General features: G+C 33.2%; 1 protein-coding gene across 4 annotated transcripts in view; it reads right to left on the minus strand.

Annotated features, from left to right (window-relative positions):
- The window catches only part of LOC143080689 (uncharacterized), a 42,517-nt gene extending 26,160 nt beyond the window's left edge, over nt 1-16,357 (minus strand). For all 4 annotated transcript variants that reach the window (XM_076256676.1, XM_076256677.1, XM_076256678.1 and 1 more), the window contains exons 1-5: nt 16,130-16,357; nt 10,822-12,060; nt 4,073-5,224; nt 3,003-3,299; nt 2,625-2,792 (exon numbers count right to left, since the gene is read on the minus strand). In XM_076256676.1, coding sequence (XP_076112791.1) covers nt 2,625-2,792; nt 3,003-3,299; nt 4,073-5,224; nt 10,822-11,992 — 2,788 coding nt within the window. In that variant the 5' untranslated portion in view covers nt 11,993-12,060; nt 16,130-16,357. The remainder of the gene's footprint in view (nt 1-2,624; nt 2,793-3,002; nt 3,300-4,072; nt 5,225-10,821; nt 12,061-16,129) is intronic.
- Nucleotides 16,358-16,834: the final 477 nt, after the last annotated feature.

The raw sequence follows: 16,834 nt of genomic DNA on the forward strand, positions 1-16,834 counted from the left end.
TAAAATTAGACACATACGTAAAAAATACTCAAATTCACCAACTTCGAATATTACCAACTGGCCCAATCAATCAACGGAAAACACGAATCAGCATAGTTCAGTAGAAAACACATATAGCTCTGTTCAACAACAAATGTACCATGTTCCGCCCAACGTTACGCAAAATCAACAACTTCCGAAACTCACCTTACCTACATTTACAGGAGAAACACTCATGTGGCAAACTTTTTGGGACTCGTTCGAATCATCTGTACACTATAATCCCACACTTACCGACATACAGAAATTCACACATTTGAAGCCGCTCGATGTATTGATGGACTACCGCTCACAAATAATAAGTATACGGAAGCTATAAAATTGTTAAGAGAACGTTTTGGTCAGCCACACAAAATCACAAATGCCTACATGCAAGCCCTGTTAGACATTCCCGCACCGCAAAACAACCTTATCAGCCTCCGTAATTATTACGACAAACAAGAAGCATATATAAGAGGACTAGAATCGTTAGGCAGATCGGGAGATTCATATGGGGCACTGCTCATCCCAATCATCTTGAATAAGCTACCGTCAGCTGTAAGACAAAACTTAGCTAGAGAAAACGGAACCGATAATTGGGAAGTAAAAGGATTAAGATATGGAATATTGAAAGAAATCACAATTTTAGAAGCCGGAGAGAAACGCACCGATGTATTTATTGACACCTTACCGTCTACAGCGTCATTTTTGACTATCGCCAATAATAGAGACTACACGCAAATACAAGTTTGATTTGAAACCGATGAAGTAAATGAACATTTACCGTCTATAGCGTCATTATTGACATGCGCCGATACGAGAGATCACCCGCGAACACAAGATAGATTAGATTACTGCCAAAGCACAAACATTCGTCAGAAACCTTGTATTTATTGCAACGATATGCACGACCCCGCAAAATGCTTAAAACTTCCAGATTATGAACACCGGATAACAATTATTAAACACAAGCACTTATGCTTTAATTGCTTGGGATCGCACCGCGCATGTGAATGTAGATCTCAATTTCGTTGCAGATTCTGTAACAAGAATCACCATACTAGTATATGTACCCAAAATACCGGCAGATCGTACTTTGATAAAACCGCTAATGTAAGTAGATATGATACGTCAGTTAACGCCGTAGTCAACAATGAAATTGTTGCCACTGCCACAAGTTTTTATTCGTCCACGATGCAATCCCGTTCTAGCGTATTACTGAAAACCGCCATAGCACCCGTTTGGAGTGAACATTAAGGAATGAATATGAATATATTGTTCGATGAAGGAGCACAGCGTTCTTTCGTTACCGAGGAATTAGCTTCAACACTAGATATTAAGACAGAAGGTACCGAAGTAATTAATCTTTCGACATTTGGAAATACAAGCACTAAAGTTCAACACTTACCGAAAGCAATTATATATGTTGAACCAATAGAAGGAGAGAAAATACCCATTGAAGTTTTAGTAGTTCCTACTATAGCAAGTCCGATCACAAATTATAGTGCAAATAAAACAGATTGCAAACATCTAGAAGGATTAAGATTAGCACACCCGATCACGAACGACAACAATTTTAGTAGTATATCTTTACTGATAGGTGCTGATTTTTACTGGGATTTTATAGAAGATACCGTTATTAGAGGAAAAGGTCCGACAGCTGTTAAATCTAAACTTGGTTACCTATTGTCTGGTCCGACATCACCAGATGTGAATCGTAAATCGGGAGCAGTAGGAATGGCCAGCATTTTGGCAAATCAGAAACCGAAAGAGTTTAAAGTAGAGTCACTAGGAGAAGTCGATACACAACATGATGAAGAAAATATGTACCAAAACACTTCAGTAGAATTTCATGAAAATAGATACGTACCAAAGTTGCCCTGGAAACATGATCACGATACCTTACCAACAAAAGTAATTACAAAACAGAGAACTGATAACGTTAGAGAGTTACATAAAAAGGGTAGAGACAACACAATCAACATCCGTTTCGGAGTTATTGGGCAAGTTCGTGAAGAAAAACCACGAACTCGATGGAAAAAAGCAATTTTCCCGGATCGACAAACTTTATCCGCTAGAGATCAACGAAGAGGAACTACCAAATACAGCAGATTAGACGAATGAAGTTGATACCAGAAGAACTGTGCCTCTGCGAAAGGCAGCTATGCGTGCAAAGGAGAACATTAAATCTTGGACAAATTCTTAGAAGACATTAATTGTGTGTCCGATTTTCAAATCGTTATAGAGACTGTTAATTTTTAATTTTATCATAGTGACAGTAACTGCCAATCATATTTTAAATCATATTTTTTCGTTGAATTTTATACAAAGATATACTTTTGCGGCCCCCCAGTATGTTGAGAATATAATGCAAATGTTAACGTTATGTTTCCCGTATTTACGTCGTATGTTTATGACGTTACTTTTGTACCTTTGTATGGGCGCCTTCGATATAGAGTTTGAGCATAAAAAGTAACACAACGCAAAGTATCGAGTTTTATTCGTTTATTACAATACAAGTAGCGACATCAAGGCATATTAATGAAATGATAAGAAAATTGTGTCCCAGTAATAACCCAAGTAGTTTGTTGTATTAAAATTTGTACCTGTTTTAGTATCAACCAGATCAGGTAGATCTATAATTGGTTCATATTGAGGATCATAGGTGTAGCCACTATCACCTGCCTCTTCTGTCCATTCTTCATTGCCATCACCTGCACTAGTAGAAAATAACTGCTGTCCTGTTCCTGTCCAGCTGAACGGTTTAGTGTGATCTAGAATAAAAACATAGAAGTAGCTAAAACGAGATTTCAAAAGGTGCAATGTCTCATCTACTTCACAGGTCATGATTTAGTTTATATTGAAAGTCTGATTTTTGTTTAACAAGAATCACAGAAATCTATCACAAAAACTTGCTATCTGCTTGCACCTCCTCCATCGAATACCTACCTGAGGTTGTCTGAGATTTGATATAGAAATCTTACCTTGAACTTTAAATCCTGGTGAGGTTGAACTATCTGCTTGCTTTGCCAGGTCAGAAAAGGAGAAAGCCCCTCCTCCACCAAATACCCCTCTTGAGGATGTCTCAGATTCTTTAACTATTGATGAAAAAGAGAATTCTGTAGCTCCTGCACCAAACATTCCTCCTTTCGTGTCTGAAGAAGAACTGACCGTTGTTGATCCAATTACACTGGATTCAGATTTAGGTTTAGGTAATTCAGATGTTCTGCTTTGTCCAAATACATTTGTTTTTGCATTTGATGAGTTTGTATCCGCTACAACTGAAATAATTAAATCCAATTATAAACATGTTGTTAAAACATTATAGCTGTATGTTATTAAAATGTTAATGTTTTCATACTGCCCATGAAACTACTCTGGTAATGGTTTTTAATTCTTATGTTTTCTGCTATTCTGAATGAGCTGTATTATATTTTATGTTTTTAGCTAAACTGATGGTATTATATTTTCTGAGTAAATAGTTAGTGTTCATAAATACTAATTGTGCCACATTCTTATGTTTTCTGCTGACCAAATTGTACAATATTTTTATGTTTTCAGTCGAACTAATCATACTGTATTTCTTAATAATTGTACCATACTCTTATTTTTTCCTTAGAATTGAAATAATGATACTATATTCTAATGCTTTCTGCAATTATCTGCTGATTGATGGCACTGAACTCCTTATCACACAAAGTATATCCCATATTCCATTATACAAAAACAAGAATGTGTCCCCAGTACATGGATTCCCCATCCGCACTATCATTTTCTATGTTTAGTGGACTGTGAAAATGGGGGAAATCTCTAATTTGGCATTAAAACTAGAAAGATCATATCATAGGGAACATGTGTGATAAGTTTCAAGTTGATTGGACTTCAACTTCATCAAAAACTACCTCGACCAAAATCTTTAACATGAAGCGGGACGCACAAACAAATGGACAAACGAACGAACGGATGGACGCACAGACCAGAAAACATAATGCCCATAAATGGGGCATAAAAAGTGAATACACATAATATCTTCAATAATAAAAGTTCAACATACCTTTAACTGGAATTTTAGATTTTGCAGGTGAGATTTTTTTTCCAGGTTCATAATCCTCACAACCAATACAGCCTGGACAGGATGGTTTATTCTCATACAAATAGAAGTGGTCGGGTAAGAAGAATTTTCTTGCCATTGTTATTTGTTCTTTTTTTGCCTTCTCTTCTTTTACAAATTCAACACCATCAGTTCTAATATCAGAATCATCAACTCTCCTTACTGGTGATTCCTGGGTAGCGACAGAGGAGTCAAGTTTTGCCTTGGCATCGTCAAATGCCTTTTTGAAACCCTTTGCTATTTCTTGTTTTTTGAATTTTACAGCTAATTGTTGCATTGCAGGTTCGCCATCAGAGAAATCCAAGGCAAACCAGATCCATGCTTTCCCATCAGTTTTTGGCATAGGTTTTAACTCTAATTCCTGGGTTAGATATTGATTCAAACATATTTTATGAATTTGTGCTCTGCGCATCAGAAGTCTAACTTTTCCACTTTCTTTATGTTTGGAGATTTTAATGTCACCAAGTCCACGTTCTTTCCATTCACCATCAACAAATCTAGAAAACAGTTTAGACCGATGCTGAAATAATACTTCTTCATCTTCTTCTCCAGTGACAACATCAACGACACTCGGCAGTTCAATAATCGGTTCAAAATGAATATGATCATCATCGCCGTCTTTATTCATGTACATACCCTCAGCATCGGTGGGTGGTGACTTTGGACCCGCATCTTTTGATGGTGACAATGTAAAATTGAATCCACTGCTGCCCTTTTCTGGTGTAGCAGATGGTTGTAATGTAAAATTGAAACCTTTGGCTGCAACATCTGGTTTATTTTTCTCTGCGTCAGATTTTGTTGGCGTGAAGGTAAAACCAGCTGGTTTGGATTCAGATTTTTCCTTTGTTGAATCAGGCGTAGGGAATGTGAATCCAGAAGCAGCTTTTGTATCAGATTTGCCAGCTGTTCCAAAATTGAAGCCTCCTTTTCCACCAAAACTAAATCCACCCCCTGTACTCCCAAAAGCTGAAGACTTTTCTGTTTCTTTTGGTAAGTTTTCTTTTTTAACCCCTGGCTTCAATGTACCACAGGCAGGACATTTGAGAACATCACCATTATTTGAAACAAGGCATCCATCACATTTCCAGGCACCCTCTTTAGGTTTAAAAAAATCACCAAGAAAGGATTTTTTCGTAAGTACACATGGACAAAATGTTTTATGCTCATCGGGTTTAACAGTTATTGTAAGTGTGGTTAAAGTGTTTAAACATGAAAGTACTGTCTGAAATATTAAAAAAAAAAAACAACACCTAAACAGTACATTTCCACAGCACTAGTGCAAGACGAAATATCAATCATTGCATAATACAGAAACTGAGTAATAGTGTAAGGCAATTATGTATAAATGGATTAACCGATGGCCAAAACACTTGCAGTTTAAATATCAATGATCAATCAATAAGGAACTGGATGAATTTTGTTCACCGAATTATTTTAAGTAATTACCATATAGTGGGTTAGTTTCGCTGGATGTAACTGTCCGCTTATTTTCGCGGTTAGAAAAAAATCGCCAAAAAAACATCCCGCCAATTCCGCCAATTAAAGAGTGGACATGCAAAAGTATTGATAAATCCGCCAAGATAATAACTGCCAAAATATTTCGTTTACCTTATTGAATGAAAATCGCCTAATTTTATACCCTCGAATATAACCCTCTATGCGGTTGTCATCATAAACTTTTCGATTTCTAACTGAAATGATCTGTCTAGGAAATTGTCATTTTACTCCAAAAAATTATGGGTAATCTCAATATTGAGCTGTAAGATCTGTTGATGGAGATTTTACAGAAATTGTCTTAAGCGACTATGTTTTCTGCTTTACTTATGCTTATGGTATTATATTTATATTAAATCTGCAATGCAAATGGTACTATATTTAATAAATTTCCTGCAAAACTTATTGTACTAAATGTTTATGTTTACTGGAAGACTATTTGTACTATATAATTATATTTTCTGCATAACTAATTGAATTTCTAGCATTCATGATTTATGTTTTGTGCTGAACTAATTGTACTATCTTCTTATTTTTGTGTTGGTACTTAACGGGACGATTGCCAAGTCATATATAAAACATGTTAAGTATGATTTTTATTTCAATGATTAATGAAAATAAATGAGCGAAATAATAATTCGCTTTTAGCAGCCAGTATTGTTCAATTTTGTCAAAATAAGCTAAGAAACACTGATGGTGAATTAATCACGTGCAAGTGAATAATTCGACTTCCTTGAATTCGTATTCATGTGAACTAAGCTAGAGATGGATAACACATGAATTGTGTGTATAAGGTTATTCAAAGGTAAAGAATGTCAACATTGAGAGTGAAATAAACGTAAATCATTATTAGCACATACTTACAACTTTTCGTCCAATTAAAAATTGCTTGAATTAGCCTTCTAACTTTCATAGTACATAATTTTTTCGTGTACTAAGTAACTGCGCATGAATGACCACAAGGGTAAGATTTCATTGTATCGTAATCAAGATATTGAAATAAAAATTGCTACTGGCTACTTTGAAAAAATGTTGTGTTCCAAATTAAACTAAATAGTTTGTAATTAGTTTTCAAATTAATTTTTAAACACCCCACTGTTTAATCTTTGGATCTAACAATGTTTTTGACAATAAAAGTTGCCTTCAATTAAATAAAAAGTAACACATATATAGTTATTTATAACTTGATTAGAGTACAATGCCATCTAAAATTGTAATCATTTATCTTCCATGTAATTACTTTGTACCCAAAAATAGAGTGAACCATGAAACCTTGTGAAGGGAAATTAAAGCAATTTGATCTATTTCGTCATGAATTGATTGATTATTGATTGCTTAATGTCCAGTGACAGATATTTCATGCATGTAAACTATCCACTAGACTACCTATGGGTACGGGGTACATACCAGGGGCAGGTCTATTCATTTTTAAAAGGGGTTCCAACCTAAAATAAAAGGGGAGGAGGTCCAACTGTATGTTCTTATTCAAAGCATTGATCATCCCAAAGAAATAAGCGTTTTCCATCACCCTCTTTTTGGATCTGCCACTGCAAACTATATATATGTTTTAAAAATTATCATGTATAGTAAACACAGCTTTATACCCATAAAACATACTTACACCACCATTTTGACCACGACTACAATCTTTTCATTCTGGGGTCAATATCTTACAATGATGATAGTGAGTAGATTTACAAAACTATGTAAATGAGCGACACATAGTCAGGCAAAACATTTCAATAGACTAATTACAGGATTACTCAAGTTGTAAATATGTGCTAAATTGGATATTGTATAGAAAGGTATATACTATGAAAATAAGAGCTTGGGGCAAGCCCCTCGCTCTAATTTTCATAGTATATACCTTTCTATACAATAACCGACACATAGTTATCCCACAAGGACGCGGTGTGTCAGTGTAAGATCACCCCGATGGCCGGAGGCCAGAGGGTAATCTTACACTGACACACCAAGTCCGAAAGGGATAACTATTTTTCAACCCAGCTGTTTTAGATTAGACGGAAAAACATTTACAATTCATAAAATCTAGTTTAGAATGCCACACAACCATTATAATATACTTTATATATTACTATTTTATGTATACCCTTAATGACCCTCAAACACGATGAGTAGATATCAAATGATGTCAACTCGCCCCACTTTCCAATCGGCCCACACTATATCGCCACTTTATAAAAAAATCAACCCACTCTTGTTTACCGACTCGCCCCACTTTTGAAAAAGTGTAAAATCAAATTGAACAATCAGTCTGAAAACTCACTTATTCGTGTTATTAACGGAAAAGGTTTAAACCCCACTGAATAAAGGTTTGACAACTTGCCCCACTTATAAAAAGATCTTGCTTCCTTTATGTATGTCAAATTACTATTAATTCGTATTTAGTCGTCCTGGTGTAGTGGTATGTGTCATGGCTTGATATTCTAAAGGTCTCGAGTTCGAATCCCAGCATATACACTGGATTTTTTCTACGTGAATTTTGATAGATAGTCTTTTCCGTATAATTAATTATAAGTTTTATAGTGGAATTGACATTCCAAAAATGACAATCCAAAATGTTACATAACAAAGGAAAGCATGCATAACAAAGAAACTCAAATTGGGGTGATCTGGTAGGGGTGATCCGGCTCAGATCACCCCTGTTAGAACAAAAGAGCTGGGATGTAATATGATTGACTGATTCGATCCACCAAAAAAAATCAGTCTTAAAAAAGCCATTATTAATATCTATTATGTTTAATCTATAATATGAAATTTAACACACCTAAAAAAAATCTAATTGCATGGGTTTGCTTTCTATATAAATATATATATATATATATAATATATATAAGTGCCTATAAATAGCAGCACATGACATATAAATCTATGGGAGTGTGGATTAATCAGTACAGAGATTAATTCAATTACACAAATAAAATTATAGATTGCCTAACAATGTAATTTTAACACACTATTTAGTATGTAAATATAAGAATGTTTAAAATATTTACAAAATGATGAAAATAAACGCAATATTTCGCTAGACCAACTAGCTTTATCAAGCGTGCATCTATCCAGGTGAAATCGGATGTAGATGATAAGAAACTTTTGCAGCTCAACGTCTGTGTTGCACTGAACTGCCTTCAAAATAAGAAAATTTTGCAGCTCAATGTATATGACCTCTTGCATTTAGCTGCTTTGAAAATAAGAAAATTTTGCAGCTCAATGTACATGTTGCACTTGGATTTAGCTACCTTAAAAATACATAATTGGTAGTTGAAGTTAGCAACGTCCATTGGCCAATATTACGGGATAAAAAGGACGATGCTTTGTTTTAAATTATTCTTTATCTTTCCTGTATCTTTTTTCGTCTTTTTCGTTAAGACCATCAGGTTCTAAAGTGTGGAGTTGGTGGATCCAAAAGTTTTCTCTTCTAAAACTAGTCGCCAAGAACTTCTTGAGTACAAAGATAAGAATAAAGCAGCTAACAGAACACCCCTTGTACTCACTTACCATCCTGATTTTAAAAATGTGTCATTCATTGTTCAGAAGCATTGGAAAATTATAGAAAATGATTTAAATCTAAAAAAAGTATTTTCTTCACCACCAGTCATGGCCTTCAGAAGACCTAAAAACATCCGTGACAAATTAGTGACATCTGTATTAACCAAGCAGCCTAATCCATCGCCCGGTTGCTACAAACAATGTGGTCGAAGGAATTGTTTGTGTTGTAAAGCTGCCAATACAAGCAGTTCTTTCATCAGCTCCGTTACTAAACAAAATTATACCATCTACTCTAATTCCAACTGTAAAACGGAGAACTCAATTTATATATTAACATGTGACACTTGTGGCATTCAGTATGTGGGAGAAACAATGGACAAATTTAATATTCGGCTCAATAACCATCGTTCATCGTACAAAACCAACAAAAACTGTCCTCTCACAAGACATCTTCGTTCAACGAAACATCCTTTTGATAATTTCTCTTTCCAAATTATAGAAGTCAACACCGAATGGGACACCACGGCGAGAAGGAGAAGAGAAAACTTTTGGATCCACCAACTCCACACTTTAGAACCTGATGGTCTTAACGAAAAAGACGAAAAAAGATACAGGAAAGATAAAGAATAATTTAAAACAAAGCATCGTCCTTTTTATCCCGTAATATTGGCCAATGGACGTTGCTAACTTCAACTACCAATTATGTATTTTTAAGGTAGCTAAATCCAAGTGCAACATGTACATTGAGCTGCAAAATTTTCTTATTTTCAAAGCAGCTAAATGCAAGAGGTCATATACATTGAGCTGCAAAATTTTCTTATTTTGAAGGCAGTTCAGTGCAACACAGACGTTGAGCTGCAAAAGTTTCTTATCATCTACATCCGATTTCACCTGGATAGATGCACGCTTGATAAAGCTAGTTGGTCTAGCGAAATATTGCGTTTATTTTCATCATTTTGTAAATATTTTAAACATTCTTATATTTACATACTAAATAGTATATAATATATATAATATATATATATATATATATATATAATATATATATATATATATATATATTTTTTATTTCCCTTGTAGTTTGAGATTTTTCCTTAAGTGAATAATGAGAATCATCTGTTTTTGGTCTGATCATATTTGAGTCAAGAAGAAAAAATAAAACAATTCAAAGATTGCTTTTAGCTGAACCGTGTTTTGTATTTGATCAGAATTCAGTGAATATCACTCCATGAAATCATTATGCAAATCTACCCAACTGGTCATCTCTACCATACAGGGAAACAGCTATTTATATTAACAAAAAAAGTTCTATAATCCGATAGATACGATAACCAACTAACAAGGCACTATTCAACCGATAAAGTCATTATAATGAAGTTGGGGAAAGGAAAAGGAATGAAAAAAGAAAGAACCAGAAATAAATATGACTATCATTCTTTCTAAAGGTTTGTATACAAACTACAGGTTTAATCCACCATTTTCTACATTTGAAAATGCCTGTACCAAGTCAGGAATATGACAGTTCTTGTCCATTCGTTTTTGATGCGTTTTGTTATTTGATTTTGCCATGTGATTATGGACTTTCCGAATTGATTTTGCCATGTGATTATGGACTTTCCGAATTGATTTTCCTATAAGTTCAGTATTTTTGTGATTTTACTTTTTATCTATAATTGCTGTATACTTACTCAAGTTAGTAACTAAGTTAAGAGGCACTTTCACACAATCACAAGAAAGTGAACACATACTGTCAACAAACTGTTCCACAGATTTCGCTAAATCATTTCCATCATCTACAGTTATAGTATATTTAAAATTATGTTTAGATGAACTATCTGCTAAAAATCTTTTGTGATGCTCGACTTGAGAAATAATCTTTTCTGCTTCAATCATCACTTGTACGTTTGTTGCTTTTCCAATACTGGTATCAATGACTTGTTTTTGATTGTCAATGGATTTTCTATGATTTTCACATGCAATCATCTGTGTTTCGACGGTATCCTTTCTTTCGTCAAATATTTTTGCGAGTTGAGTTTTCCTTGTGATTTCTAAGTCTTTTACTTTTGCAATAAGACTGCTACACGTATTCTCTATAGACTTAAGCTTACATTTATATTGAGTTTCTATATCTTTAAAACATTGTGAAAAGTGATGTGATAGTGTATCAATATCATCTGAAACATTTTTCAGATCAATTTGAAGGCAATCAAATTTTACTGAAGAGCAATAAATTTTAGCGGCCTCCTCCACTGGAATAATGTTATTCCCGGCACACGTTCTGTGATCATTTATAAGACACAGTAAGCAACATGGAACACTATGGGTACTGCAGAATAGTTTAAATTTTTTTGAATGTTTTGTGCAAATATTTTTGAATGCCTTGGGTAGAATGTTGTCATCTGGTAGTTGTGATACTGGTATGATGTGATGATCATATGTAGCTTTATTTGCTCTATGATATTTTTGGCAGGTATCACAAAGAGTATCCGAGCAGTCAATGCAGATAACTGAGGCATTTGATGTGATATCGAGTCTCTCACATGACATGCATGGCTTTTCCTGTCTTGAGATCTTTTCTTTTTCTAATAAACCGATTATAAGGAAATTTGCAGGTATCTCATCTACAAATTCCTTTGGTGTGCACTCTTTTTTTGGTAGCTGAACTGTTGTTCGGCAGACTGGACAGTTAAGATGATCCTTCCCGTCCAATTTTTCCAGTATTGAAGTAACGTACGTCAAAATACAATCCTCACAGAAAGTATGTAAGCATGGAAGATATTTTGGTTTTGTGTATCTTTCTAGACAAATTGGACAATTCATAATATCTTTTGTTGTTTGCGACTCAGCACATTCTGCCATCTTGTAAAATTCTAATTTTGCCTTCAGCTATGATAGTTAATGTATTTGATTTTTATTGATGAAAGAATCTGAAAAAGAAAGTACTAGCATTGCCATTCATTTATAGATTGTTTTTGAATTTTTTACAAATTAATTGACAATTTAATATAAGGTCATATTAAAATAAGTTCACATGTGGAAATGTGAAGTTTTGTTCTCACCCGACCCCATTATCAATTTCTAAATGTATACACAATATGAGGCTGCCTTAACAGCATCTGTTTAACCATTTGTTTTAAATTGGAAGGATAGATCTATTCAACATTGTCACATTTGTATCATTAGGTTAAATGAAATCATGTATACAGGGGAACGTAAATTTCAGGCATTCAATGACAGCTTCTTCTTCATGAGAAGCTCCTGTATTAAGTTGTCCTCATAGAAAAAAATAATAAGTCGGCCAGAAGTGAAGCACATATGGTTCCCATGAGATTGACGATTGTGTGCTAAAACAAGTCATCCTAACGTAACACATAATCTTGTTGTCAACTAAGAAATCTAGAAATCAAACATCTTGATAATCAGTTTCAGAGATTTTGTTTTGGTAGCAGAGAGGGCTTTTATGATTATCGTTTTTCTAAAAACAGAGTATTAGTTTCTTTTTAGTCACTTTTTTTTAAAACTTATTCTTTCAATTTGTCTGTTAGTTTGAATTGGTGTATTATACACGTGTACAGGTAAAAAAAGTCAAAATGTTGTTATACTATCACAAGAGGAAATATATATAGATTGTATGTACTCAAAATTATCTTGTAATTTTTAAGTGTCCTCATCTAACACATTTATTTGTGAAGTTTCTGGATTCAGGGTTAAAAGTTTTTTTTCTAAAAAATAGTTATCTTCTTTTCCCTGCCCATCCTTTTTGTCCCTCTTTCAACCCTGTCAAAAACTGACATATCGTGATCATAGGTTTTTACTAAATTCACCCCATTGGAAGAAAAAACAGAAAATTCACAGAGGAACTTCAGTTATCAATATTGTCAAAAAGTTCTATACACGATGATAAAAAATTGTCTTTCTAAAGTGTTTCAATGGACTGTTTATGTGCATACAAGACTGTTTTGTTTGCCACTTGATCCGCGTTTAGGGAGTATTTGTTTGTAAAGAATCCTCAAACTACTATTCCCCTCGAGTGTTTACCACTATGCCTAGAAGTGTTTGCCGATCAGAATTATTAAATTATTCTTTTTGTGGTGGTCAAATTTTCCAGGCGATCGAATGCAGAGTCCCGTCTTTTACACAATTTTTGTCCTAGGACCAAATGATGTTTATTGGTAGAAAGACTGCATTGGATCAACCCTTCTAAGTTTGGTCAATGAAGAAGAAAAATAAGAATTAAATTTAAAACTATGTTCACCAAAGATCAAAGACACTGTGGTTATGTATGTTTATCAACACGGATCTAATTGTGAGATTATATAGTACCTTCCATATATTCTATTCTTGACCTGGTGTATCCAGAAGAGATGATGGAAATGAAAACATAGAACCAAAGATGAAAGAAAAGTAACAGGCAGACAATGTCGTCATTAAAACAAAAGTGATGAGTATTATGACAAAAACTCTCCGAACTCAAGTATATAAATATTCGAATTATAACCTGTATGACGTAAACTTCACTCTGATTGAAATTTTAAACAAACTAAATAAAAATGCATTGTTTTATTTTCAGTTTTCATTTTGGAATTTAGTTTAGTTCATAATTTGTATAAAGTAAAATAAAAATAAAAAACGATGAACTTCGATAAAAATTCAATACGGAAAGTCCCTAATTAAATGGCAAAATCAAAAGCTCAAACACATCAATTGAATCATTTTGTCCATTGATTGATTGATTGGTTACATTGCTTTACGCCGCTTTAGCACAAAACAGGCTATCAAAAAATAAAGTTTAGTGGTTGCCATTTGTTAATGTCTTTTATATATATATTTTTTTGTCAAATGTATCTTATAAGTTAGACAGTTAGTTTTCTCAGTTGAATCATATCTGGGCCATTTTTAACCGATTATTTGGTATGCGTTTTTCTGTTTGTTGAAGGCCGTATATGATTTTATATATCCACTTCATTTGAACTTTGTCGTATAGTTGTCTCATTGATATGTTGATGAATATCTATTTTCTTTTAAATTTTTTTTTTGTGTCGAAAAAATGTAAACAAAGATCAGACAACTTCACTTTTGTTCACTTTGATTTTGTAGTTTCTAGTAATACAAAGATGATTCTATGATCCTTTTACTTTCTATTCGACGAGAGCGACTGTTTCTAACCCAGTGTTAATGTGTAAATAGTTTTTTCCTTCACTACAGATGTCACAGATGAACAAAGAACTACTTATTGTTCATGGTTTATTTTCAAAACGTCTTTCTGATTGTTAAAATCAATATTATTCCTGTAATCCGTTTTTCCCCTAGTCTATGAGGGGATTGGAAGTCCAAGTCTATGGTATGAAATTCAACGTATGGTAACCCTTAATTTGTTTCAAAAAATATGTCAAACAGAGTCCCTGCTAAAAATATTTAAGGTAAAAAACTGCTAACGTATAATGAAAAGTGACAGGGCCATCATGTTATTAGAAATTGATTTAAATTGATCTTAATTGATGATATTTTGCTATTATTATATCTATAATATATTTACGATAAATTTCACTAGCAGGCGAAATATTGTTGGAGACAAAGACCTTTATAGTTCAACGTAAAAAGTTGTAAGAAAGATTCACTTAAATCTATGATATATTAAAGGGGCACCAGCTACGAGATATATAAAAAAATCAAAAGTATGATTTTTTTTGTTCAATCATTAATGAAAGAGAAATAGTGAAATAATAATTTGCTTTTATCAGCTAAAATGGTTCAATTTTGTCAAATTAAGCTCATAAACATTGATAATGAATTATACACTTGCAAGTCAATAATTCGACCTCATTAAATCCGTATTCATGTGAACTCCAATCTAACCCCGTAATAAGAGAAAGAATAACGCATGCATTTTCGGTGTACTGGTATTTAAAGGAAAAGAATGTCAACATTGAAAGTGAAACAAAGGTAAATTATTTGATTAACTGATTCGATCCACACAAAACCATTCTCGTAAAAACGACGATAAACATAAATTTTTAATCTATAATACAAAATTTAACAGACCCATAAAAATCCAATTGCACGGTTTGCTTAATTTATTTATATCCATGTTTATGTTTACATCGCTTCTATGGTCATATAAGGTCAACTCAATAGTTAGTTAGATGGTGTCTTGGCTAAAAAATATACGAAACGAAGCATCATCTTATTGAGACCAAGTCCTGTAAATTGTTTATTTTATACTTTTGATAGTTTTGAAAAATATTTTACATTGTTATAAATAAAATAAGAGAATTTTAGTCAAATCAGTGACCATGAATTTGGTAGCTAGGGTCCCTTTAAAGTCATATGAAACGAGTGACTGGTGAAAAATAATGTTTATCCAATTCTTGTACCATTGCATGTATATATAATAAAATTAGTCTCCTGTGCACGATTTATCATTTTTTACGCAAATATATCGTTTAATCGTCATTTTTTCTCTCTCTGTCTGTTAAGTTTTAACAAATATGTCTTGAGCACGTGTTTAACATGTACAATCAGATAATTGTTTATTTTAATGATCTATGCGTATTGCGATTACCGGATTTTTACGAGGAGGGTCACGCTAAGCTCACTATGCATACGGAAAATACGGCGAATTGATTCCTGGAAGCAAGCAATTGATAAAAGTAAACTCCTTCTAAATGTGGACAAATTAAAGAATTTTCTTCGGAAAAAAGTATATGCACATAAGTAATATAATGAAAACTATCCATTTAGGTATAAAAAAAAACTTATGCATATATATTTTTTTTTAATTTGAGGTTTCACATGACTTTAAAATCACGTGATTACACTTAGGTAATTTAGGCCGGATTGATTTAGGGTCGGAACGACATGAATAGAACCACATATCACATTCTCTGACCTTAAATGTTTAAATATAGACACTGTAGTTTAAAAGGAAATATAACTTTGACTACATAAACCTTCAGAAAATAATAAAAACATGAAATCATTACCATGCTAACTTACATTTTAACTAATGTCTTTATGGAAAATGACTCTTTCACTTTCACTTTCACTTTTAAATAGTTTGCACTTGATGAAAGTGATACTATGCTATCGCTGATTGTTTTTGTAGTATTATCCAAACGAAAAAGCAGCGTAGGTTTGTTAATCAAGTTTTGATATCCTAAGATGAATAGAACTATAAACAATAACAAATACGTAAAAACTGTCAGAAGCTGATTTCGGTAGTCGACATTACATGTAGGTTTGCCAAATTATATTTATACTCGAGTTGTCTTTCTTGTATCGTGTCGAGAAATATTTTTGTCCGCAAAGTATCTGATGTTTTATTTTACAATTCGGTTTAAAAGTAGTACAACATCTGCATTCTGATAATTACCTTGATCGTTACAATTTTAAAATTTGCTCTAACAAAGCAGCTAATATCGTCTTTGAAGCATAATCTTGAAATATTTATAAATAAAAAAAATATCATGAATATGGACGGCTTGTTATGATACCTTCAAATTCTACTGACTATAAAATTGTAAATGAACATGCTTTAACAAAAATTGAGTAGAAAGCTGATGCTGAACACCACAAAGACACCGACTGAGTATTTATGTCCTGAATGATAGAACATTTTCATTTTGTTGAGCAATTTGAGGATGAAAGTCAAGAATTTAGCAATATCCTTTAACTTTACGTTCCGCTATATATATATATATA

This window comes from Mytilus galloprovincialis, chromosome 6 (genome assembly GCF_965363235.1).
Source record: "Mytilus galloprovincialis chromosome 6, xbMytGall1.hap1.1, whole genome shotgun sequence".
NCBI classification, from domain to species: Eukaryota; Metazoa; Mollusca; class Bivalvia; order Mytilida; family Mytilidae; genus Mytilus; species Mytilus galloprovincialis.